Here is a 26,799-nt window from a genome sequence, read left to right as displayed (position 1 = left end):
CAGTCAAACATCATGGAGTGCTGTTCACTGAACTGGCAATTTGTTTCAGCTACAAGTATTACAATCTTCTGTCTGTATAAAAGCTATGGATATGTTTGCACAGATTTTTTTTTGTTGTCCACTGTTTTTATTGCAAATTTAAGCAGCGTTCTAATTAATCTTCATTAAAAAAATTCTATTTTGTGGTTTAGAGTATGTGCAACTCCTGTACATAGCTATCATGTAATTTCTGACATAGATCTGCCTGTACACTGCTCCTAGCTCTGCTCTTTGCCCTTCTCTCAGTGTTGGAAATTGCAGCAGGGATGGAGAGGAGATTGTAAATGGCAGGTCAGAGTGTGAGGGGGAAGAAAGCATCCAAGCCTTCTAGGAGGGCAGTTCACACAGGCTATACTGTATTAGAGTATAGATAGGCAAGAAAACACACACAAAGCAGTTTGGCAAATACCTTGCATCAGTATACAGAATGAGGAGAGAACACAGAAGGCTCTGGGGGTCACACACTCCCAATTACTGTCTACAATAGTACTAGAGAATTGAATTTGGGTGCCTTGGTATATTAACACTAAATGATGGCAAGCAAGAAGAGTGACAAAGTGAACATCAGTCTCCAATTACTGTTCATTTACTAAACAGACTGCCACAGTTATTTGTGGCCCTTTTATCAGCTTGTTGGAGGTACATTTAATGTAAATGATCAGCCCTTTTTATATTGAAACTTTGAAAATATCTTCAAGTTAACCCTAGTATAAGTAAACTCACAAATTAGTTTAAAGGGGTTGTCCAGAATTAAATTGAACACCCATCCTCAGAATAGACCACCAATATCAGATTGGAATGGTTCTGAAACCCATGCTAATCATCTGTTACCTTGTAGCTCTCATTCACTTCAATAGGAGCAGTGCTTTAGTTACCAGCTACGTCCACTACACTATGGATGGAACTTGTAGTTCTGGTGCTGGAGCTGCAATTAAACAGCTGATCGTCAATTAAACCCCAGTGTCTCCCCTGATCCCTCTTTTCTACTTCCCAAATTATCTACACTTGACTCTTCCAGTTTGGAGACCCTATTCACGGACACTGAACTCCAAATAGTTATCAAGTCTCTACCAGGTGGAAAAAGTCCTGGCCCCGATGGGTTCACATTCTACAAGTTTTTCACTTCTACTCTTTCTCCTATTCTGCTCCAGGTCTTCAATGTGGTGTCACCTGGGCTTCCCTTCCCGGCGCAGGCCACTGAGGCCCATATCACTGACATCCCGAAACCGGGAAAGGACCCGCACCTCTGTGCCAGTTACCGTCCTATCTCCCTCTTGAATGTAGATATTAAGACCTTTGCCAAATTAATGGCGAATAGATTGAATACTTACCTTCATTGATCTGCAATGACCAGGTTGGGTTTGTGTCGGGGAGGGAGGCCCGGGATAACACTCTCAAAACCCTGGACATTATCCATTATGCTAAATCAAAAAAAATCCCCCTCATGACTCTTTCCTTAGATGCAGAAAAGGCCTTTGACCGGATATCTTGGCACGCCATTCATGCTGTTCTTTCACACATAGGTATAGGCCCGATATTCCTGTCAAAGATCCTAACACTATACCAACACCCCACAGCTCGAGTTAAAATTAATGGTGCTCTTTCCTTCCCCCTTCCCAATCCCCTTGCTATACGTCTTGGTCATGGAGCACCTACTGGCCTCCATTCGTGCCAATCCAGATATCTCAGGAATAAAGATTGGATCGCAAGAATATAAATGTGCAGCGTTTCCTTCTCTACATAACCAATCCACGCATTTCTTTGCCATCTTTGCTTCAGGAGATATCTCTCTTTGGCGCTTGGTCCAATTTAAAAATTCATATGTCCAAATCAGAGGCTCTAAATGTCTCCTTACCAGACATTCTGACCCCCTCCCTTAAAGCCTCTTTTCCCTTCACTTGGCCACCAAATGGAATAACATATCTTGGAATAAAAATTACCACTGATCTTTCACGGCTCCACAAACTAAACTTCGCACCTCTCCTCCAACAGTTCTAAAAAAATCTAAATGGTTGGCGCAAACAAGATTTCTCTTGGTTTGGTAGGATTAGTATTTAAAAAATGACCCTGTTACCAAAACTACTCTACCTCTTACAAGCCATCCCCCTTCGCATCCCATCCACATTCTCGTCTCAACTTCGTAGATGTTTCACGCAATTTGTGTGGGCACCCAGTCGGCCGCGATTAAAATGGGAAATAATGACCCGCACTAAGGAAGCTGGAGGGGTGGGTCTCCCAGGCTGTCGACTTTATTACCACTGTACTGCTCATGCTCGAATATTGGACATGACACGTACTGACACATCCAAATCCTGGGTGCAAATTGCACAGGACTCCTCACCGTGTTCCGTAATAGCCCTCCCATGGCTGGTGGTCTATCCGCGCCCTACACCATCGCAACTGTCCTTTACCACCCACCACACCCTTGCAATCTTAGCATCCATAGGTCGACCTAATTCACTGATTGACCCCAAAGGCCCTTTGGATATCGGTAACTGACCACCCCAGATTTCCTCCAGGACATTCATCCGAACCCTTCCTCCAGGGCACGAGAACCCGCCCGATCAGGTCCTGGCATGTTCTCTCAGGCTCCGCACTGAAACCTCTGCCCCAAATACTTGAGACTCCATTAGCCCGTAACTACTTTGAGTATCTGCAACTCCAGCATGTCTACTTAAACAAGTCTCAGGCCCTGACCCGAAAACTCACTGAGTTTGAGCAGATGTGTGTCTCTCCCTCAGCGGTCCTACATTCTATATCCTCCATGTACAGGCTACTGATACACCGGCATTCCTCATGCCTTCCTCCATATTGTCAGGCCTGGGAGCGGGATCTGGGTAACCACTATACACCAGCTCAATGGAACAAATGCTTCCTACTATCTCATAAATCCACAATTTCTACCAAAGCTCAAAAAATGAGCTATAAAATTGTATCTAGATGGTATAGAGTACCAGCGTTACTCCATAAATGGTTCCCCACAGTGTCGGATCGCTGTTGGAGATGTCTTACGGAGGAGGGGACGATGATCCACGCTTGGTGGAATTGTAGCGGCTTGCGCCCTTTCTGGAACTTTGTATATAAAACAATCAAGGAAGTCACAGGCGTCCCCATTCAGAATTCCCCAGATGCCTTACTACTGTTCGACTGTGTCCTGGATGTCCCAGCATATAAGAAATCCCTCTTAAAATATATGATGCAAGCGGCGAAAGCTGTGATTCCTAGGCATTGGAAATCCACCTCTCCTCCCTCACCTGAGGAGTGGTTTGATGAAACCGCCCTATATCAGAGATTGGAAGACCTCATCAGTATTACGTCCTCAGACACCTCACGATATGTGAAAATGTGGGGCCCCTGGGAAGCCTTCCGTTCCTCGAACTCATTTCGGAATGCACAGGTCTAGACTCCCCATGGTTAATTGCAGCCTTCTTTCCATTTCCCTCCTTCCCTTTCCCCTCTCTCATTGTCTATCGTCTTATTTGTATGTCTCTTCTCGTTCGTTTCATGTCCACTTAGGTCATTAACCTCCATGTTGTTCCATGGTTCATATTGTTCGATACCGGGTTGTATATACCCTTTACATCGATATAAGTACCATAACTGAAGTGTTCATGTCACATGACTTTGAAACTGTTCTAATGTGTTATGTTGGAAAATCTTAATAAAACCTAAATGAGAGAAACATTTAAAAAAAAGTGTAAAATATTGATGACCTATCCTGAGGATAGGCCACCAATATTAGAATCCAGAACAATCCCTGTAAGACGCTGGTTGCTTTATAGTATAAGTTATTGTAATCAAGCACATCTATGTTTAAAGGAAAAAAAGAGAACCCTACTTGTTCCATCACTCTAAGGTACAATTAGGCTCTGTGAACATGGCTGAACTATGACTCAATCTGTACATTTGGTACCAAGAACTAAATCAGATTTTGTCCTTTGAGATCAGGAAAGCCAAACCAAACATTCTGTAGCAATAATTGTAGATTCTATTCAAACAAACCACAGACACTCATGAATGCTGCAGTATACTGGCATATCAAATTTTCCCACTGATCATAATATCCACTGAGATTTAGGCTACATTAATATGGTTTTTATTAAATATGTTGTTGCCAAGAAGCAGATCACTTTTTTCAGTAGTCAATTTTCTTGCAGGAGAACCACCACCTGTAGATGAAGATGCCAGCTCATGCATATTCATGAACCGTTCAGATGGTGTAGGCATTTTTTTAAAGACAATAATGCCATACTCATTATAAAAAATATACTGGTGCTATGCTCATTACATCAATGTGAGATTCTTGGCAAATACATTTTGTACATTATTTGTGGCTGTTGGCCCTGGCAAGGCGATCTCTTTACGACAAGAACCTAAACGCTATATACTACCTCTTTTGGTGCCATACCGGCCTCCATCAAACTCACGGTATGCAGGTTTCACATGCATGCTGAGCCCACTCTGTATTTCACCTCTCCTGGTGCCAGATGGCCTCCAACAAATACAGGGAGAGAAGGCTACAGCTTTATACTTGCACCTCTCTTTGCTATTATTTTGTTATATTGTTATTTGATTATCACATCCACATAATTGCTATCTTGTGTAGGATGTCTATTGTGGTACTTGTGGTTCGCTGAGGGAATCCTCCACTGTATGTGTTTTTGCTGGAGATCGTCATTAGCAACGGGCCACAAGTGCAGGATTTGCTCTCCTGTATCTATAGGCACAACTGCATGTGGGTTTGAGCACTTCCTGCCTGTTTAATACCACGCCATTCTTTTCAGTTTGTAATTATTTTAATCAGTGCAAGTATAAACATGAAGCCGGCTCTCCCTATATTCATTGGAGGCCATTTGGCACCAGGAAAGGTAAAATACAGTGTGGGCTCACCATACATGTAAAACCTGCATTCCCTGAATTTAATGGAGGCCATTGTGGCACCAAAAGAGGTTGTATTTGGCATAGGTTGCTGTCCTAAAGAGATCGCTTTATCATTGGCGGACAGGCGCAAATGATTTTGTGCGAAATGTATTTGCCAAGAATTTCACATTTATATAATGAGCGTAGCATTAGTTTTAGTATATTTTTATAGTTAGTATGGCATGATTATATTTACTTTATTATTTATGTTTGCGGAGTGCTGTTGCATTGTTTGTTTTTAATTTTGTACTTTCAGACGTGGCGACTTGAACCTGCACATTTGGATATGCTAACCCCCTCTTTTTCTTTGCAGTTATTTATTTTAGAGCACATCTATGGTTACTTTCACAACTGTGACAGGGGATCTCAAAAACAGAATTAGACGGATCTGAGCCATTTAATACATCCGGATGCATTCGTTTTGACAGGATTCGGTTGTATTAATGAAAATCACTGTAAGTCAATGGGCGCCGGATCCAGCTTTTTTGCTAACAAAAAACAAACACAAACCAGACACAAAACCTCAGCCTCCAGCGATTTTGTGTCCGGCACCAAAACGAAACAGATGCATCCTGATTAGTTTTGTCTCCATTGACAATGAATGGGACAAAACTGAACTGTTTAATTCCGGTTTTGAGATCCTCTCACGGATCTCAAAACAGGAATTGAGAACACAGATGTGGAAGTAGGCTATCTCTGCTGTACCAACAATATATGAAAATATGATGGTTAATTAACACATAAAGAAACAGATGATACGTGAATGTGGATAAAGACAATAGTACAAACACCATAGACCACTGATGGCTAACCTCTGGCACTCCAGCTGTGGTGAAACTATGACTCCCAGCATGCTCCATTCATTTCTATAAAGTTCCGAGAACAGCAAAGCAAGTGTGCATCTTGGGAGTCGTAGTTTTACCACAGCTGGAGTGCAGGAGGTTAGCCATCACAGCCATGGACTATGATGCCAGAACCTCGAGAGAGGATATAATGAGTATCAGGTCACCTACAAGTTAAGCTACTACAGTTCCCTTTTAGAAACAAGCAGAGTTCAGCTGCCGCCTTCAATTTTTGCCCTAACCTCTGCATTCCCTCTTAATAGCTACATTTATCACTTTCCGTGGAAGTAAATTTGTTGAAAGGATTTACTGTGCAATTATTGTAATTGTTATTAGTGCTGCAATAGAAAGCTAATGGGGGAGCCAGAGAACAATAATGGCACTTATACATCCATCAAAAGCAAGGTCAAAAACAGACCTCACAGCAAATGGGTGATAGAAAGATTTTCCTACCGACTGTATTTCCTAATTTTTGTGACTTTTGGTCCCACTTTTAGATACTTAGCAGTATTAAAAGCCACAGTTTTGAATAGCAGTAGAATATTGCTCTGCACACAATCAGGGCAAGCAAACACAATGACGCTACTAATTGCAACAAATTACATACTAACTGTTATGTTAATGGGGCTGTCTGATACAGTACCTAGAAAATTTTAAATGGTTGTCCGACATTTTGATATTGATGGGTTACCCTCATATACAGTGTATATAAAAAGTCTACACACTCCTGTTAAAATGTCAGGTTTCTGTGATGTAAAAAAAGACAAAGATAAAAAAAAGGGAAGAAAATAAATAAATAAAATAATATGGTTGCATAAGTGTGCACACCCTTAAACTAATACTTTGTTGAAGCGCCTTTTGATTTTATTACAGCACTCAGTCTTTTTGGGTATGAGTCTATCAGCATGGCACATTTTGACTTGGCAAGATTTGCCCACTCTTCTTTGCACAAACACTCCAAATCTGTCAGATTGCGAGGGCATCTCCTGTGCACAGCCCTGTTCAGATCACCCCACAGATTTTCTATCAGATTCAGGTCTGGGCTCTGGCTGGGCCATTCCAAAACTTTATTCTTCTTCTGGTGAAGCATTCCTTTGTTGATTTGGATGTATGCTTTGGGTCGTTGTCATGCTGAAAGAAGAAGTTCCTCTTCATGTTCAGCTTTCTAGCAGAAGCCTGAAGGTTTTGTGCCAATATTGACTGGTATTTGGAACTGTTCATAATTCCCTCTAGCTTAACTAAGGCCCCAGTTCCAGCTGAAGAAAAACAGCCCCAAAGCATGATGCTGCCACCACCATGCTTCACTGTGGGTATGGTGTTCTTTTGGTGATGTGCAGCGTTGTTTTTGCGCCAAACATATTTTTTGGAATTATGACCAAAAAGTTCAACCTTGGTTTCATCAGACCATAACACCTTTTCCCACATGCTTTTGGGAGACTTCAGATGTGTTTTTGCAAAATGTAGCCTGGCTTGGATGTTTTTTTTTTCGCAAGAAAAGGCTTTCGTCTTGCCACTCTACCCCACAGCCCAGACATATGAAGATTTAGCATAGGACCTGCCTGAACTGTGACCACCTAAGCGCTGGGTAGGTGGGCACAGATGTGTTTTGATCAAAATGTATTGGCTGAGAGTCTCAGATTTTATCATTAGAGTGAGGGCTTAGTCCATATATAATAGTTGCATCTATTATTATAGTGCATTATTTTCAGTGACTTTATGAATGTAGCCCTGTACATTACGCATATTAACTATCATATCGTGCAGGATGTTTTGCATCTTTTTTCTGTGATTTCTTTTGTATATACTCCAGTTTTCTTCATTATTATCATATTAAACCAGTTCCAAAAAAAAACATTGCATTTATGTTGCGTTTTCAATGAGTTTTTTTGTGTATTAGTGCGGTTTTTGTGGACAACTGCTTTCTGTCCTAAATAACAATTGCCCAGTTATTTTGTTAATTTTAGGTTTATGTCACCACAGAAGTCCAAAAATATATAAAGATATAAAAAAATATGTACAGATGGAAGATAAAGAGGAAAAATCTAAATAAAAAATCTAAAATACAGGGAAAAGTTAAGAATACTAAAATAGCCATGATAGATATGCAGTTGTTTACCGTTTTACACTTTCTTTATAGTCTATACTCTTATATGTCATATTTAAATTTTTGTTTTTATTCTTAAATATAATTTTTCTTCTAGAAGCTTGGAAATTTCAACAGTTGGAAGAGTAGGATGGGGGCCCACAGACTCACAGTTATCATTAACATCAAACCTTCTTTGAAGGAGACAATTATCCCTATAAGGAGGCAAAGTTTCTGCGGATGTAACTAATTATGTACCAACATATATAAATGTGTCATTATATTTGAAGGATACAGCATCTCTGTATCGAATTATGTGGGAGTAACAAATTGCAATATTAATCACACTTATAGGACCATTACACAATTATGGTACCCAGTGTGGCAGTGTTTTGATAATTGTATGGATGATAGTTATTATCCAATACCACATTTACAGCAGATCTATCATACATACACTTCTCTTGGTAGTGCCACTGTTTGTTTGTTAATATATTTTATTGTTATCTTTAATTTTTGCTATTTTTAGTTTTTATGTACAGATGTGTATATTTATCTATTTTGAATGAGGATATTAAATGGTTGTTTTAAGGAAATATATCCTCTGGATGGTTTCCGGTACATAGTGCCTGTCTTAAACATACTCTTATATATCTAATACATTGACAGGGTGAGTCAACTTGACAAGAGCACCATATCTATAGCAACAAGGGGGTGGGCACCTATCATTTTTCTATTTCAGTTTATAGATCAGTTTATAGATCATCAATACCTGATCGTTGAGGGTCCTACTCCCAGCATCCCTGCTGTTCAGCTGTTTGAAGTGGCCCATGGCACTTCCTTGAGTGCCGTGCCCTCGCCCTAGGCCAATGACATGACATACATCGTTCACATGGTCTAAGCACAGTTTATTCCCATAAAAAACATTATTTACCTTGTCCCAAATCCAGCAATGCACCAGGTGCTTCCAATCACCGCTAGAACAGAAATGTGATATGCCATCTACATGCACATGTACAGTACAGACCAAAAGTTTGGACACACCTTCTAATTCAAAGAGTTTTCTTTATTTTCATGACTATGAAAATTGTAGATTCACACTGAAGGCATCAAAACTATGAATTAACACATGTGGAATTATATACATAACAAAAAAGTGTGAAACAACTGAAAATAAGTCATATTCTAGGTTCTTCAAAGTAGCCACCTTTTGCTTTGATTACTGCTTTGCACACTCTTGGCATTCTCTTGATGAGCTTCAAGAGGTAGTCACCTGAAATGGTTTTCATTTCACAGGTGTGCCCTGTCAGGTTTAATAAGTGGGATTTCTTGCTTTATAAATGGAGTTGGGACCATCAGTTGCGTTGTGGAGAAGTCAGGTGGATACACAGCTGGTAGTCCTACTGAATAGACTGTTAGAATTTGTATTATGGCAAGAAAAAATCAGCTAAGTAAAGAAAAACGAGTGGCCATCATTACTTTAAGAAATGAAGGTCAGTCAGTCCGAAAAATTGGGAAAGTGTCCCCAAGTGCAGTCACAAAAACCATCAAGCGCTACAAAGAAACTGGCTCACATGCGGACCGCCCCAGGAAAGGAAGACCAAGAGTTACCTCTGCTGCGGAGGATAAGTTCATCCGAGTCACCAGCCTCAGAAATCGCAGGGTAACAGCAGCTCAGATTAGAGACCAGGTCAATGCCACACAGAGTTCTAGCAGCAGACACATCTCTAGAACAACTGTTAAGAGGAGACTGTGTGAATCAGGCCTTCATGGTAGAATATCTGCTAGGAAACCACTGCTAAGGACAGGCAACAAGCAGACGAGACTTGTTTGGGCTAAAGAACACAAGGAATGGACATTAGACCAGTGGAAATCTGTGCTTTGGTCTGAAGAGTTAAAATTTGAGATCTTTGGTTCCAACCACCGTGTCTTTGTGCGACGCAGAAAAGGTGAACGGATGGACTCTACATGCCTGGTTCCCACCGTGAAGCATGGAGGAGGAGGTGTGATGGTGTGGGGGTGCTTTGCTGGTAACACTGTTGGGGATTTATTCAAAATTGAAGGCATACTGAACCAGCATGGCTACCACAGCATCTTGCAGCGACATGCTATTCCACCCGGTTTGCGTTTAGTTGGACCATCATTTATTTTTTAACAGGACAATGACCCCAAACACACCTCCAGGCTGTGTAGGGGCTATTTGACCATGAAGGAGAGTGATGGGGTGCTGCGCCAGATAACCTGGCCTCCACAGTCACCCAACCTGAACCTAATCGAGATGGTTTGGGGTGAGCTGAACTGCAGAGTGAAGGCAAAAGGGCCAACAAGTTCTAAGCATCTCTGGGAACTCCTTCAAGACTGTTGGAAGACCATTTCAGGTGACTACCTCTTGAAGCTCATCAAGAGAATGCCAAGAGTGTGCAAAGCAGTAATCAAAGCAAAAGGTGGCTACTTTGAAGAACCTAGAATATGACATATTTTCAGTTGTTTCACACTTTTTTGTTATGCATATAAATCCACATGTGTTAATTCATAGTTTTGATGCCTTCAGTGTGAATCTACAATTTTCATAGTCATGAAAATAAAGAAAACTCTTTGAATGAGGTGTGTCCAAACTTTTGGTCTGTACTGTACATCAGCCAATCAATGGCATCAGCAACGACGAGTGTAGAAGGCTCAGCAGTCACATGCCAATACTGACATCTTATTGGCGGCAGGGGTTACATACATGTAGGTGGCACCTCACACTTCCACTCCAGCAAGGACAGGAGGCACAGCATCGGAACCAGGATGCTATGACAAGGTATGTTTTTTTCTTTTCAGTCCATGTCCAGCCACACCAAAAAAAATTTGATTGCTGACAACCCCTTTGAGGAGCCTGATTGCTACGTTCAGAATATTTTTTTTTTTACTTGTTATGAACAACATAAATAATTATTCCTATATCCAAAGTTGGATATAGGTTCCCCAAGATTAGACCAGAAGATCACTTTTTTTCTTTCCAGAAACAGAGCCATGTCTGCCCACATGCTGTGACTGGTATTGCATTTCAATCATATTTTATCTGTAAAAAAAAATGCAGAGCCTTTATTTCTAATCCTGAACTGAGTGATCAAACAGGGCCATTTTGTAATGATAGAACACCATAAATTTAAAACCAGGTTACTTGGTTCTCATATCTTCTCCTCAACAGTGGGCATTACATCTATCCCTGTGTGAGTGATTGGGTCTGTGCCAGTAAAGTAAAAAAAAAGAAATAAATATAAGTACAAATTATTACGGTAACTTAATGTTAGGTAAAGTGATATTTGCACTATGTATATAGTGCTTTTATCTGTTGTATAGTGTCTCTTTAAAGAACTAGCTTTGATAAGAACATTGTTTGAATGTGCTTGAACTAGGAAATGTTTACAATAAGTCTACATGAGTTGGTGTAGAGATGCTGCCAGCCATAACACATTGACATGCATATATCTGTATACATAATACACAAAGTCATGCTCTGTCCCTCATAAATGGATCTTAAAGGGAATGTGTCATCCGAAAACTACCTATTTTTTAACCCCTTCTACCCCAGGCCAGTTTTACCCTGTCTAGGCCATTTTTGCAAATCTGACATGTGTCACTTTTACTTATCCAAGCCATTCTAAGATAGTTTTTTCGTGACACATTGTGCTTCATGACAGTCATAAATTTGAGTCAATATATTTCCCCTTTATTGATGGAAAAATCACAAATTTACAACAAAAAAATTGAAAAATTAACAATTTTCAAAATTTACATTTGTCTTCTTTTAAAACAAAGTGATACCTCATAAAATATTTATTATTTAGCATTCCCATATGTCTACATTATGTTGGCATCATTTTGTAAATGTCATTTAAATTTTTTGGGGACGTTAGAAGGCTTAGAATTTTAGAAGCAATTCTTAAAAAATTTTAGAAAATTTTAAAAACCCAATTTCAGGTCTGAAGTCACTTTGTGGGGCTTACATAATAGAAACCCCCCATAAATGACCTTATTGTATAAACTACATCCCTCAGGTTACTCAAAACTAATTTTACAAACTTCATTAACCCATTAAGAAATACCTAATTGGTCAGATATAGTAACAATGCTGTTACTGGGATACTCAAAAATATCAATGTCACCACACTAAATGAGTACTGCACGTCCCGTTCAATATAAAAATATTTAATATTTATTTAACAAATCAAAATATAAACATGATTCCACATCTATTACACATTTCATATAATAATGCCTAAGCCTTCTAGTGGATGTATCTAATAAGTTACTACACCTATTATAAACGGAGTATACCTCATACAAGGAAAGGATTGTCAGTGGTGAGTATCATAATAGGAAGTGGGGATTCTGTGGATCAGTCTAGCATAGGGCACAATGAGATTTTTCATTATACAATGACCCAGTATAAAGTTAGACGATAACCCCGCTTCCTAATAGACAGTCATGATGACACAGTAAGGTACTAAATGTTCCCAAACAACAAACCAAGGACAAATTAGATATCGTACCAGTGAGGGTCCGGATAAATATGTAGTCTCCCCGACGTACGTTTCACCGTTCTGCGTCCTCAGGAGGAGTAATGATACTCACCACTGACAATCCTTTCCTTGTATGAGGTATACTCTGTTTATAATAGGTGTAGTAACTTATTGAATACATCCACTAGAAGGCTTAGGCATTATTATATGAAATGTGTAATAGATGTGGAATCATGTTTATATTTTGATTTGTTAAATAAAGATTAAATATTTTTATATTGAACAGGACGTGCAGTACTCATTTAGTGTGGTGACATTAACCCATTAAGGTGTGACAAATTTTCCATTTTAATCCATATTTTTCTTCAACACATCGAGGGTTAACAGCCAAACTAAACTCAATATTTATTAACCTGATTCAGCGGTTTACAGAAACACCCTATATGTGGTCGTAAACTGATGTAAGGGCACACGGCAAGGCACAGAAGGAAAGGAGCGCAGTATATTTTTTTGGGAGGCAGATTTTGCTGGACTGGTTTTTAGACACCATGTACCATTTGAAGCCCCCCTGATGCACCCCTACAGTAGAAACTGCCAAAAGTGACCCAATTTTGGAAACTACAGGATAAGGTGACAGTTTTATTGGTACTAATTTGCAGTACATATGATATTTTGTCGCTCTATATTATTTTTTTGTGATGCAAGGTAACCCAAAAATTGCTATTTTGGCACCTTTTTTTTTTTTTTTTACAACGTTCATCTGACAGGTTAGATCATGTGCTATTTTCATAGAACAGGTTGTTGCGGACACAATTATATCAAATATGTCTACTTTCTTTGTTTGTTTCAGTTTTACATAATAAAGTATTTTTGAAACAAAAAATGTTTTTGTGTCTACATTTTCTGAACGGCATAGTTTTTTAATTTTTCCGCCGATCGTCTTGTGCAGGGGCTTGTTTTTTGAAGGAAGAGTTGACGTTTTTATTGGTACCATTTTTGGGTCCCAGAGAGGCTGGCATTTTTTTCTGCTGGATTGCAGGGTGGTCGTAACTATGGAAACGAGCAGTGTATAATGTGATGGAACAATTAATCCAGCCAGCATAGGAAGCAATATGGACAATCACAATAAGTGCATTGTATTAACTTTCTCTACATGACAAGTTCAATTTGCTGAAATGAGACATCCCCTTTAAGGTGTAAATTATAAAAACCCTGTTTTCCATGGTATCAAAAGCTTACATGCTCCTCTCACAGGTTGCATCTGGGAGTCCTGTCCTTGGGACGCCAATAGATGGCAGCTAGAGACATTTGTCAAGTTTGCTACCCCCTATAACCAGCCCTGGCCTCAGGTATCCATCCAATTGTGTCAAGTAGAATTCTCCAATTTCCTGTCTGCAAAAACAGATCCTTGAAAAAGGGGCATCTTCTACATGCATTTTCCCACTCCCATTAATAGAAAGGGATAGTCTCAACTGCAGAAATGGAGTTGGACCTACAGTGAGTTTCTCAGATAGGGTGTATGGATCTGTGAAAAGAATGGATGTGTGAATGGCTCCGTTGACCTGTATAGAATCAGTTTGGGGTCTGTTTTAAAATTGGATAACAACTGAAGAGAAAAAAACTGTTGTTTGCATGAGCCCTTAAACTCCTACAGTGCTTTGACAGTAAGGCTGTCTTCTTCATCCTGCTAAATTATTCATACAAAATGATAATTATCTGAAAAAAGAAAAAGTCAATGTATTATTGGCTTTCTTTATAAAGAAGTTTTCCCATGTGTAGATTTGTCCTTACATTGCCTCCCGTGTAAATACTATTCTAGTTCACTCTTTGTTCGAGCTCACATTGACATGATTGTAAGCCCTCCATACTGTCTCACTCCTTCACATAATGATGTCATCGCTGTGCCCATTTCTGCTTCCCAATAATCATTAAACACCTACACAGAACACTGTTACTCTCTGGTGCCCACTTCAGCAGAAATCTTTCCCTGGTGAGACATTAGAGATAAGCTGCTCTAATGAAATGCGTTTTTCATGTAGTACTTGGACACAACTATCATACATTTTGGAACCAACAGACTAGAAGCTTATATTTCTGTGAGTGGCAGTCTATATGAATTACTGCATTGACCGAGAGGACAAGGGTGTCCGTACGAACTTCATGTCTGACTAATAATCATGTTTGAGCACTGTAAAGACGGGTATGACATAGTAGATGAATGTGGGTACAATCCAACATCCTAACATGTATGAATTCAGCCTGACTGTAAGATGTTAACATGCCCAAACTTTGTTCTCTGGTAGCTCAGCAGTTGCACCATTAGTGGCTGCTACCCCCTCTCTATACTGTAACATTAGGCATGTATGCCCAGGCTGAACAAACATACATGTTTTTGAGTGAAGAGGATATAGTCTATGTGCTGTTTGAAAAATGTTCATCGGGCATAATACCAAAATGGGTCCCATTACCACTAAAACTGTACCAAATATACATATTTTTTCTATTAAAGTTAATGCCCACGATTCTGTTATGAGGTCCAAAACCATATGCTGATTGATTTCATAATATGTAGAAGACAGTATTGTTGTCCAGAATTAGAGTCACCAATCCTCTCCTTCCTCTCTCTGCAGAGCTTGAAAGAAAACTTGCTAAAAAAGGCATAAAATAACAAAATACTAACATTATAAACCCACTACCTCTCCTGCCCATCTTTTATTTACCTTACTGTAGTGGCAACTTACCTGTCTACCCACGTGACCACTGAGTCAATCACTGGCCTGATTGGTCTTGAGCCAGATACCACTGAGGCCACTGATTGGCTACAGCAGTAACATGGGTAGATAGATACATCATCTCTGCAGCAAGGTTAATAAAGACTGGTGAGGAGAGCTGGTGCGGCAGCAGATTTATCAGATGTACAGCTTCTTTTCTCTTTTTATGGTCATTGGTCAATTTTCTTAGGAAACCCCTTAAAGACTATATATTCCCCCTTGGATGGCAATTTTTTAATGATTGCATTTTACTCATTTTATTTTACAAATTGTCTTTATTAAAAATATTCAGACGTTCTGTTTGTCTAGCTGGGTGGATCGCACTTTCACTTTGTGCCGGTCATCTAATAAACACTATCGCTAAATTACTAAAAGGTCATAAACACTTATTTAAGCTACATTCTTATCAGTAAGATAAGAATTGAGCTATAATGAGTGTTTACAAGGTCAGAGATCAAAGATAAGGAGCCATCAGCTTAGCTGCCTGATGGAACACAGTAAAAACACACCTCATTCTACTACAGAATCTCTCGGCTGTACAGAGAAAGGGGCTCAACATTTTAATAAAGACCAATTGAAAAAAATATTTGTAGCTCAAAATTAGTACAATGCAACAAAAAATTGTCCCCAAAGGGGTTGTTTGTGTCACTTCAGCAAATTGCATTTATTATATAGAGAAAGTTAAGACAAAGCACTTACTAATGTATTGTGATTGTCCATATTGCTTTCTTTGCCATTTTTCCATGGTTGCGACCACTCTATAACCCAGCAGTGGTAGCTGTGCTTGCACACTATAGGAAAAAGTACCAGTCTCTGGTGGCCAGGACCTCACATAGGCTGGTGTTTTTTTTCTATAATGTGCAAGCAGGGCCACCGCTGCTCAAATTGCAGGGTGGACATAACCATGGAAACAAGCGGTGTATAATGTAATGGAAAAATAAATCCAGACAGTTAAGGAAGCAATATGGACTATCACAATACATTAGTAAGTGCCTTGTATTAACTTTCTCTAGATAATAAATGCTATTTGCTGAAGTGATACAACCCCTTTATATAATAAGATAATGGTTGTTTGAAGCCATAAATTGCAGGTGCTAACTACACATCGAAAAGCAATAAAATGGTCCTGTTTGATGCAATAAATAGAGGGTGAAATGTTGTTAATTTGCATTCAAAGTAATTATGATCTCATATGAATGTATAAGTGGGTATGTCTATTGTAAGATCCTCACCTGTCTCGTACTCCGGATTGACCAAAAAGGACAGGTTACGCGTGTCTCCACTGGTACATCAGCTCCGACCCCTTTGCGAACCGACGCCGGGTTGCGTTCGCATGTGCACCAGAGGGGAAGACCGCATGGCTTTCGGGGACAGCTTGGCCGGGCTAGTGGCAGTACGCTGCAGCCGAGCTAGTCTCCGGTGCCTATTACGGATTCCATTCCGGTGTCCATGTCGACACGCTCGCGCACTCTCGCAAAGCCTGTCGTGCATCCGCGTTTACGTTCGAAAACGGGTTTGCAAGGGGATACGTGGTCGCACGTATGCACTTCTTATGTGCTTCACCAACCAGCGAAGGGAATAGCACCTGGCCGCAAGTTCGAAGTAGATTAGGGGGCCGGCATTGGTCTAATTGACTAATGACTGACCAAAGCCTTGTACACAGGTGTAGTGCAGGATCCTGACCTATTGGGAGTGGACACTTGGCGCCCTGAGATTTGTTAGCAGGCACATAAAAGGTGGCCTCCCAGGTCGGTCAGTGCCCACTGTTATCCTTCCTTATCTAGGTGCAGGTCAGTACTGCTAGCTACTGACTGAAGATTGCTAGGACTCCGTCCGTTCCAGTGGGACCCAGGACCCAGGACTTTCCGTGACGCGTCCGTTTACCTGGCAAGTTGCACAGAGACTTATGCACGGATGGGGACTACTCCTGGCTTTCCTTCGTTTTGTGTTTGCCTGATATTTGCCCAGTGAAGTTTACCTGGACTTTGTTTATTTTGTTAATAAACCCCTTGACTTCATCCTCACTGGTCTGTTTCTTTGGTGCCTTGCATTACATCTATATACATAATTGCATGCATGTTATGGGTATTCATTCTTCTTCTTCACTACTTGCATTTACAGTATTTCTAAAAAATAATCTATGATCATCCAAGAAAAAAATATTTCCTGTCAAAATAATTTTGTATAGTGATGGTAAGTAAAAGTTCTACGTGCACCATATTACCATCGCCACCGCAATAAAAGCTAATGGATAAAAAAGCACAGATATGGCTGAGCGATCCTGACAGCAGAAACAGAGGGATAGAAGGCCAGCTCTTTCATGCATTAATCTGAATGACCTGGAAGCCTGCCCATGAGGCAATCTGAATCTCAGTACAACGCTGTGTGCATGAATGATAAGAGAGGATGTCCATTAGCTACTGGAGATGCATTTCTTCTTCCAAAATTAAGACTTTCAATATATATTAAATAATTAGTAATGCGTCATTTACCATATTACAGATGGGTTCATTGCAGTATTGTGACACCTAGAGGAAAGCTTGTGCTGCGTGACACAGACATGTACACACATATATTATACATTCAGACATACACAGATCAGCCCCAACTGAAAATAGTGGATGCTAATGAATATGATGAAAGCAAATGTCAGGTTAAAGTATGACTGGACAGACCTGACACCTAAATTATTGTTTCTGGACAGCAGATTGTCCTGTGTAAACAGGGATTTTCTGCCCAGGAAAAATACATCTGCATGCGGAACAGAGATCAGATCTCTCAATACAGAGGAAGTCATGTAAATGCACCTCTCATCCCCTCTGACAAGCAAACAATTATCAGCAATGGATTTTCATTCCCGATAATTCAGGCATGGGATTCAGCTGGTTCCTTACGGTTCTCCAGATCCGTTTGTTAAATTACAGCCGGATCAGAGAACCGTGTTATTTGCTGAATTCCGATAGGGTGCTCTGGCGGTGGCGGCTTCAATCGTGGAAGCACTCATCTCCCACATTCATCTTTATCGCTGTCCTCAGGATAGCGATACAGATGGATGCTGCAGCAGGGCAGAGGAGAGGTGTCTTCCTTCCCTGTTCCCTGCAGGTTCCCTATCAGATGCCGGCAGAGGCTGCACGATGATGTCATCATGCAGCCTGAGGCGGGCAGTGTACCACGCTGGACACAGACCAGAAGAGGCCTGCATCGCATCGCTGCCAGATTACAGGTCAGTATAAGTGTTTTTTTTTGTGGCACATTGGCGCACTCTAGGGGGAGAGGAGCACTATGAGGGCACTGTCTAGGGGAATCTTATATTGGCTAATTTTGGGGGCACTACAGGGGAGGGAATCTACTGGGGGCACTAAGAAGGGGCATTTATACTGGTGCATTATGGGGGCATCTACTGGAGGCACTAAGTAGGGAACCTGTTGTTAAAAATTTGAATCCCACCCCTGCGATAATTGCCTGCTCTGGTTATATTCTAATAATAACCTTAAACATAGAGGCAATATCATATTTCCTGCTGTGCCCCTGCGCACCCATGACCAGCCTGATTATTGACAGCTTGTATGTTCCATATGATGCACTTTACAGATCGTCATAAAATAAACTACTGTATATGTGCAGATGTGTCAATAGGCCAACTGCAAGTAATGTGCATTTTCAAAAGACCTTCAGGTTACAAGACAGGATCGTCTCATAATGACTACCTATGTTCATAATAAAGCCTGCCTGACAATCAGTTAATCTTTATTGGTCCAGCTTCAGAAACCATGATAAGAAAAGCTCTGGCGGCCTCTGTAGGGGAAGTGTAGTATTCCCCTGGAGGTCCCTGTCTGCCATGCCAAGTACTTGGCACTGTGTAATTATGTTCTCGAGGTGCGGATTGCAGTATAAAGAGCTCCCTCCCTCTGACTCATCGTTCAGATGCTACAGTCTCTATTGAGAGGTTAAACTGCCAGGACTGAAGCTATATCTGATCCCTGCATAAGAATCGGGAGCCTGCTGCATAATTGTCACAGACATTCCCGTGACAGGCAGCGGGAGATCGGTGAGACTGGCAACACGTGGTTTGATCTGACATGTTTTCTGTTTGGATCAAATGACGTCTGTGTTGTTTCTGGTGCTTGCCACTCCTTCTTTCCCCAGGTGTGGCTATTATGGTCATTTAACCTTCTCTATTTATTGTTGTTTCTCCCACTATGCTATGCGGTTTATAGCTTCTGTTTGAGATGTGGATTGCTGGTGTGTGGATCTCGGCTGAGTTCCTGGTGCTGCCATAGCCAAGTGTTTTCTTTCCTTTTTTTATTTAGTTTGGGTTATTTTGTGTGTTGCATTTCTCTGTCATTTGTATTAAGGCCTGAGGGAGACTCCTGTTTGTCCTTCTTTTTGGAGGAACAGGTTGTCTCAGTCCTGACATTAGTACCAGGGCCCTATAGGGTGAGTTAGGACACTAGGTATTCCTGTGTATGAACGCACCTATCTCTGGGGTCTGTTCATACTGGTAGTTAGTCATGACTTTGATTAGGTTTTTCTCCATCTCCTTTCCCTAGTTTCCAGGCCTTATTCCCTTACCCCTTTCCCTCCTATGTTCGGTGTGGTGTTTCCCTCCTACACCCGAATGTGACAATAATATAGCCAGTACCTATAAGTGATGGCATCGAATCAGCTCCTGAGTCCACGTCATTACCATAACGTACTATTACGACATAAGTGTTAAGTACTGGTGCTCTGTGACATAATAGTACATCACAGAAAGGGTTAAACACTATGCGTGTACCTTGCACTGCTGTTGCCATAAGTATGGGCAGTATATTACCAACACTCCTCTACGCACCAGAGAGTTTACTATAAAGGAAGATTCAGCCATATATAAAGCAGTCTTTGTTTTTGCATGCAGGTTATTAGTGAAGGCCACATAGGAGCGTATATATCTCTTCTGTGGTTGTAATTAAATACCTTGGTCATCCATAGCCAAATCTGTAAGGGCAGCATCGATTGCAGATGTATATGATATGACTGTTCTGCTGGACTAAAGACTAAACCAAGGTCACAGCAGACTACCTTTTGGAATATATGTTATGACTTTCCTAATTATTAATGTCCAGTGCATAATTTGCAAATCCCTTGTTGTTTGACTTGGCTAGAGATCGAGTACAATGAATGGCAAGTGCCTAAAGCAAATCTGTCACCATGAATTTGGACTATTATCTGTAGTAATGCATGAGTAGTCCTGCAGATAAGAAGTCCAGAACACTATTTTTTGCCCTGCTATTGCCCTCCCTCCCCATTCCTCTACTGTTGTGATTTAAAACTGTGCTGGAATACATTGTCTGGGCTGCTGTTCATGCGCACAAGAGTCCTCTCCATTATGTTGCGTATTTCATCGCAGCTTTGAGTGCTGACAGTGGGGGAGAGGGAAGCAGTAGTAAAATAAATATTGGTAATCTGGACTCCTCCTGTGCAGTACTAATCATGTATTGCTATAGACAATAATCCAGACTCATGGTGACACAGTCTACATTGATTACATGACCCAATGTTGCCTACAAGTTGCTTACCAGTTGTTGGTCAATGGGAGGAATTGCATCATGATGTCCATAAATTATAGATGGGTTATACTGGCTGAAAAGAACAGGATAGAAAACTCTTTTTCCTAAAGAGGAAATAAAATACAACATCATTATATGACTTTAATAGCCTTTAGTATAAAAAACATGTTTATACTTTTATTTATTTAAATTTTTTAATTTTTTTGTTGTCAGCCTGACCGCAACACTGCACTTGCACAATTTTAAGATGAGATCAATAAACATTGATATTTTGATGCCTTGGAATTTGGATTTATAGCCAGTTTGTTGGAAAACCATGGCAAAGGAAGCATGGGTGGAGCATGGGATCCACATATAAAGTTCAGCATAGCAAAGCATATGTTGAAATTTAAAGGGAATATCCACATCTTGTTGCTCCAATATGTTAAAAAAAAATCTACCAATAACCAATACAGACTTGTGCTTCAAGCTAAAGATTACAAACAAACTCTGCTTGTAGTCTGAGCCTACATTACTCCCCTACTTCCTGTTATACTTCTTCTGAGAACTGTAGAAGCATCTATGCCCAGAGAGGGTTGCAGTTATTTACTCACAGCATGTTATATATTCCCAAGGAGACGGCTAAGCTACCCTTTCTAAGAGAAATCACAGCTTGCACAACCATGTGTTAAAAGGGAGAAGACACGGACAACACCCACAGAACTCAAAGCTTGCAGCATTACAGCATTACATGCAAGCATGTCAGAGACGAGAGGTCTGGTTTGCTTAGTGGGAGTCTGACAGCTGGTAGCTGCACCTAGCACAAGAACAGCGGTCAGTGGCTGAGTAGAGGAATCGGGATGTACTGTTCACTTCTTGGATGGAGGCGTGCACAGAGTCTGTATTAACTGTGTTAATTTGAATGAGACTACAGTATATTAGGGAATTGGTATGTACCGTATGCAATACCTTAATATACAAGTGTAGTTTTAATGTGAAAACACGGTATTAAGTTTTCAGGAACTATCCTGGGAACATTTGGATATATAAGTACAAGTCATGAGCCATATCATAAGCTCAGCATTATTTGTAATTCAAAAAAGTAATATACCATAATTACTTATGATTGGACATGCTAGGAAAATGAAAATAAAGAGAAATGGGATTTCATGACACCACTGCTTTCCTCCTTTATAGCAGTGTTTAGACTAATAATTCATGAGTTGTTAAGATAAAAAAGAAAATGTGCTACACATCAGATAGCAGTGAGCAGCTAGACTGGTCATACCTGGCTGTGTGTTGATCCTGCATGTGTTCAGAAACTCTGCATTGAAGTAGATATCCACATCACAAAAAAACAGAAGGACATTGTTTCCTTTCCAGGCACGAGCACCAACATCTAATCCTTTTCCACGGGAGAATTCCTCGTTAAGCTGGATGAATGTGAAGTTCTTGAAATTTGCTGCTCTAAAAAGAAAGAAAATAAACAGAAAGTTTTTTTTCTTTTTACTGTGATGTTTTTATACAGCACAAAAAGCCCTATACTAATCTCCATAAGATTTATTAATAGAAACGACCAAATTGATTCTAAACTAATAAAAATTTTACTTGCAAACGAATCCAAACTATTAGTAATTTGTTATGAATGAACCGCACAAAACTTTGCACTCCATTTTACAATTCAGTACACAATTGAGAGAAACAAGGCAGAAAACATAAAACAGAAGATCACTAGACCCCAGGCAGGGCCCCAGCTGGCGTTATTGCCCAGAACGCCTTGCAGTCAACCAAAGGCCTCATGCACACGACCGTATGTATTCTGCAGTCCGCAAAAACGGATCCGCAAAAAATATGTATGACGTCTGTGTGCATGCCGTATTTTGCGGAACGAAACAGCTGGCCCCTAATAGAACAGTGTTATCCTTGTCCATAATGCGGACAATAATAGGACATGTTCTATTTTTTGCGGAACGGAAATACGGAAACGGAATGCACACGGATTACCTTTTTTCTGACCCATTAAAATGAATGGTTTCATATACGGTCTCCAAAAAAAACGGAACGGACACAGAATGAAAATACGTTTGTGTGCATGAGGCCTAACAGCCATTCAGGATGGAGAATATTGGCTGGTCTATTAGGGACTACGTTAGCTTGGAAGAAGATGCCATTGTTAGCTCAGTCACTGTCTCTGACAGTCACGACAATTAGACACAAGTCAGCCGTTTTAGGGTCTTGCAAGGAGAATATAGAGATTGTGAAGATAATGTTTAGTTAGGTATATTGAAGTACCAGGTAGAAAGTCAGGTTTTATCATTAGGGACAGGATAGGGTGAGTTTTTGTTGCTATGTCTGTTACAGACAGGGCTGGAGCTGTTCACAAATCACATGTATACAGGCCAGGGGCAGACTGGGAACTTAAAGTGGCCCAGGAAAAAATACTAAAAGTGCCCCCATTTTGTAGTCGGGTCCATAAATACCATATTGTGGCACATTACACCACCCCAACAGAGCCAAATACCATAGTCCATCACAAAATACATCCCCAAAAACTTCCACTGGTCGGCCGTAAAGAGGGCTCAGGCGGCCCCCTGGGAAATTTCCCTGTAAGGTTTATGGCCAATCCACCCTTGATACAGTCTGCTGCACAGAGATCCCTAAAAGAGCCAGTCAACTATTTGTTTTAATGTGCAGGACACAGCATTAAAAAAAAACTGTTGCAAAGCTTCTATAGTTCATAATTGTGCAATAAGCATATTTTACAGCATTACCAGCAGCATACATTTTGCCTCAGACGATGAGCAATTGCTCCTTTTTCGTCCCAAAAATGCATTGCAAAGCTTCAACAGTGTATTTTGGTTAGTTGTCGTCGAATTGTTACAATTTATAAGTGACCAATAAGCGTACTTTAGTGTGTCAAGAGTAGTGTAAATTTTGGTCTTACACAGGAGACATTCTATTGCAATGTTTCAAAAAACCTGTTGCAATTTTTCAGCAGTTTATAAGTATGCAATATTTTAGTGTGTCAACAGCAGTGTATACTTTGCTTGCAGCCAGAGGATGTCCAATTGTGTTTTTTTTCCTAAAATATTTCAACAGTTTAGAAGTGGCCGATAAGCGTACTTTCAGTTTGCCAACAGCAGTGTAGATTTTGGTTGCACCCAGGAAATGTCCAATTGCAGCTGCTTTTTTTTCTTAAAAATCTGTTTCTCGAGTTTCTCATTGTTTTAACAGGCTTCAAAATAAAATATCTGGTAAATGACAGAGAGATAACGGGCGGGGTGATGGAAAACAAACAGTCGTCCACATCATCCGCAAGTGAGAATATGGGTGCTGCTCCCTAAAAAAAGATGAATTTTTGGTCTGGACTTTTTGAACTTGAAACCATTGCTTTTTCTGATACTATCGTGTGCATATAAACATGGGAAGGCATCTCCCAATATAATTTCAGACCCCTTGCTCAGAACAAAATGTTGCTTCTTCTGATACTACTGTGTGCATAAACACTGGCAGGCATCTGCCCCCAATAAGAGACAGTTTTAAAAAGCATAAAAAACCAACTGCACAGTATATTTTTAACAGGCTGTTTGTGAACACTGCCTTACTCATGGCTCTGACACTGATATTGCTCTCTTTGTGCTCAACAGCTTGAAAGAGCAAGACAGAGAGAGATAAAACAAAAACAAAAAAAAAAAACTTTGGAAAAAAAACAAAAAAAGAAAGATGAGACTATGAAAATATGAGTCCTATGAAACCTCAGAGTACCATAAACCAATTTTCACGCCAATTGCAGCACTTTCAATTCAGGTAGAACTTATTCGTACCCAAAATAATTTTTCAGACCAATTTGTTAGAATTAGACCCAAAATGAATTTCAAGAAACGTACTCATCTCTAGCAATTATGTAGTAGCTTAGATGCATGCGTGCAATATATAAAATTGTACAACTAGAAAAAGGGTCAGCAACCTCCGGCACTCTAACTGTTATGAAACTACAACTCCCCACATGCTTGGCTGTCCTTGCAGCGCCTATAAAAGTGAATGAGCATGCTGGGAATTTTAGTTTCAGCTGGAGTGTGGAGGTTATGGACCTCTGAACTAGGATCATGAGATTATTATATCTTCACTTCAGGGATGAACAAAGTCAGCTGGGCAAGTGTAAGAGCGGCTGCTGTGCGCCGCTGTTCCCTTGCTTAGCGCCGCGGTCCCAGGCGCCATGTTCAGCCTGTGCTTCCCATTCACCGCTGCAGTCCTGGGCTCTCTCTGTGTAGATACTGTTGTTCTGGGATCCGCTCCACAGTTTCCTTTCAGCCTTGGCCACAGCATGCTTGCTGCTTGTTTCCTTCAGCACTTCGTTAAGGCCTGCGTCACTTCCTGGACTTTATGGGTTAGGTCATATGACCTCTCTGACCAATCCTAGCCCTCCTGTACATATATAAGTGGCTCAGCCCCCTTCCCAGATGCCTCAGTGTCAAGGTCCTTGTGTCCTGCTAAGATTCCTGCTTGTGTTCCTGACTCGTATCTGTATTTCTAGACTCTGCTACCTGTTTGATCCATGCCTGCTTGCCTTGAGTATCCTGTTGCCGTGCCGGATTGCCTGATCTTTACCTGTGCCGCCTGTTCTGACCTTTTGCCTGTCTGACTATGCCTCTGCCTCATCCTTTGGTCCTGCACCTCTGGAACCTTGCTCAGGTACCTCCTGGTCCACCTGGACCAGCTGCCTTGTGTGCCTATCCTCCTCAAGAGGTAGCGACCTGGTGTTCCCCTCGGGAAAGTCTATCCCCACCATCAGGGGTACTGTGAAGATCGAGGGGTTCACTTAGACAACACTGTTAGAGGAGGTAGGACCGCAAGAACAATATATGGACCTCTTGCTCTCCAACAACATTACATAATACCCCTGTTGCTTTTCTAACAATCCACCAGTAATGAAATTCATTAGCTCAGTCCTGTATTTGCAATCTACTAGATGGTAGTGTGGACAGTGATGATCGACTAACATGACTATGTTTCTGTTTGTGCCCACTACTATGATACCAGTTGTTGGGTGTGTGCAGTGCTGTAGTATCTGAATCTTAGTGCCTCTCAATTGTATATGGGACACTTTTGTCCATTGTTACACCACTTATTTGATTGGTTTACTCTGCATGAAATTCGGCACAATTGGTGTTTGTTGTCACACTCGCTTTCTTGCTAAGCCAAGCTCCCTGTCTAGCAACGCTTAAAAAGCATCTAACACACATAATAAACTTGGTGCAAAGCATGTACACCCATTTTGGGCAACATTACACAAGAATTTTAGTGCATTAAGCTTTGTAAATCTCCTCAATGTGCTTGTACTGCTTTATGGACACCACTATATGGGCATCTTGTAACACTATTTATAAGCAGTAGGAACAACTTGCTGTGTGAGGATGCTTACATGGAAGTGGAAAAAATTGGGTTTACTGTGTAGTTAGACATATTTGTTTGTGTAAAAATTGCTATATGACATTGGTTTGTGTTTTCAGTTATTCCCTGAAGAACATTACCTGCAAATACATATTACAGCACACTATACTGCCTACATGATGGTGTGTGAGGTTTTGTAGCCATGTATTGGAAACCCACTGACAGGTACATTATATTTCTTTTACTGTATCATGCATATTACATGTTACAGCATAATCAATGTGCCTGGTTTTGTGTATCTGTAGCATTTTTACTGTCATTTTACACAATTTGCTGTGAAAAAACTAGCATGTGTAAATACATCCTTACATTTTAAAATGTTACAGTTATAATAAGGATAACAAAATGCACTTCATTGTAAAGGATTTTGTTACTAATGGATTTGCAACTGAGGTAACTTCTGTAATTAATTACATTAGGACTGTAATTATGGAATGAAGCTTAATACATTAGGAGTTAAATGAGTCCTGCTGGTTCTACATTAATATACAACTATTATTATATTACAATATTTTACCATTAGATTACTGAGAAGGTATCAACTCCAACTAAGATACTCAGGTTTATAATAAGCGCAAGTGTAGCTCCAATGACTGCCAATTTATTTTCAGGTAAGAAAAGAATCACTGTGTACCCACTTATGTATCGCTTTAATAT

General features: G+C 40.4%; 1 protein-coding gene across 3 annotated transcripts in view; it reads right to left on the bottom strand.

Moving 5' to 3' along the window:
* The window catches only part of CSGALNACT1 (chondroitin sulfate N-acetylgalactosaminyltransferase 1), a 332,098-nt gene that overhangs the window by 7,718 nt on the left and 297,581 nt on the right, over positions 1-26,799 (bottom strand). For all 3 annotated transcript variants that reach the window (XM_044305053.1, XM_044305061.1, XM_044305069.1), the window contains 2 exons: positions 21,980-22,158; positions 20,722-20,816 (listed from right to left, as the gene is read on the bottom strand). In XM_044305053.1, coding sequence (XP_044160988.1) covers positions 20,722-20,816; positions 21,980-22,158 — 274 coding nt within the window. The remainder of the gene's footprint in view (positions 1-20,721; positions 20,817-21,979; positions 22,159-26,799) is intronic.

The sequence above is a fragment of the Bufo gargarizans genome, chromosome 1 (assembly GCF_014858855.1).
Source record: "Bufo gargarizans isolate SCDJY-AF-19 chromosome 1, ASM1485885v1, whole genome shotgun sequence".
In the NCBI taxonomy this organism is placed as follows: domain Eukaryota; kingdom Metazoa; phylum Chordata; class Amphibia; order Anura; family Bufonidae; genus Bufo; species Bufo gargarizans.
The sequence above is the reverse complement of the archived record's forward strand: the minus strand, read 5'-3'. Positions and strand labels throughout refer to the sequence as shown.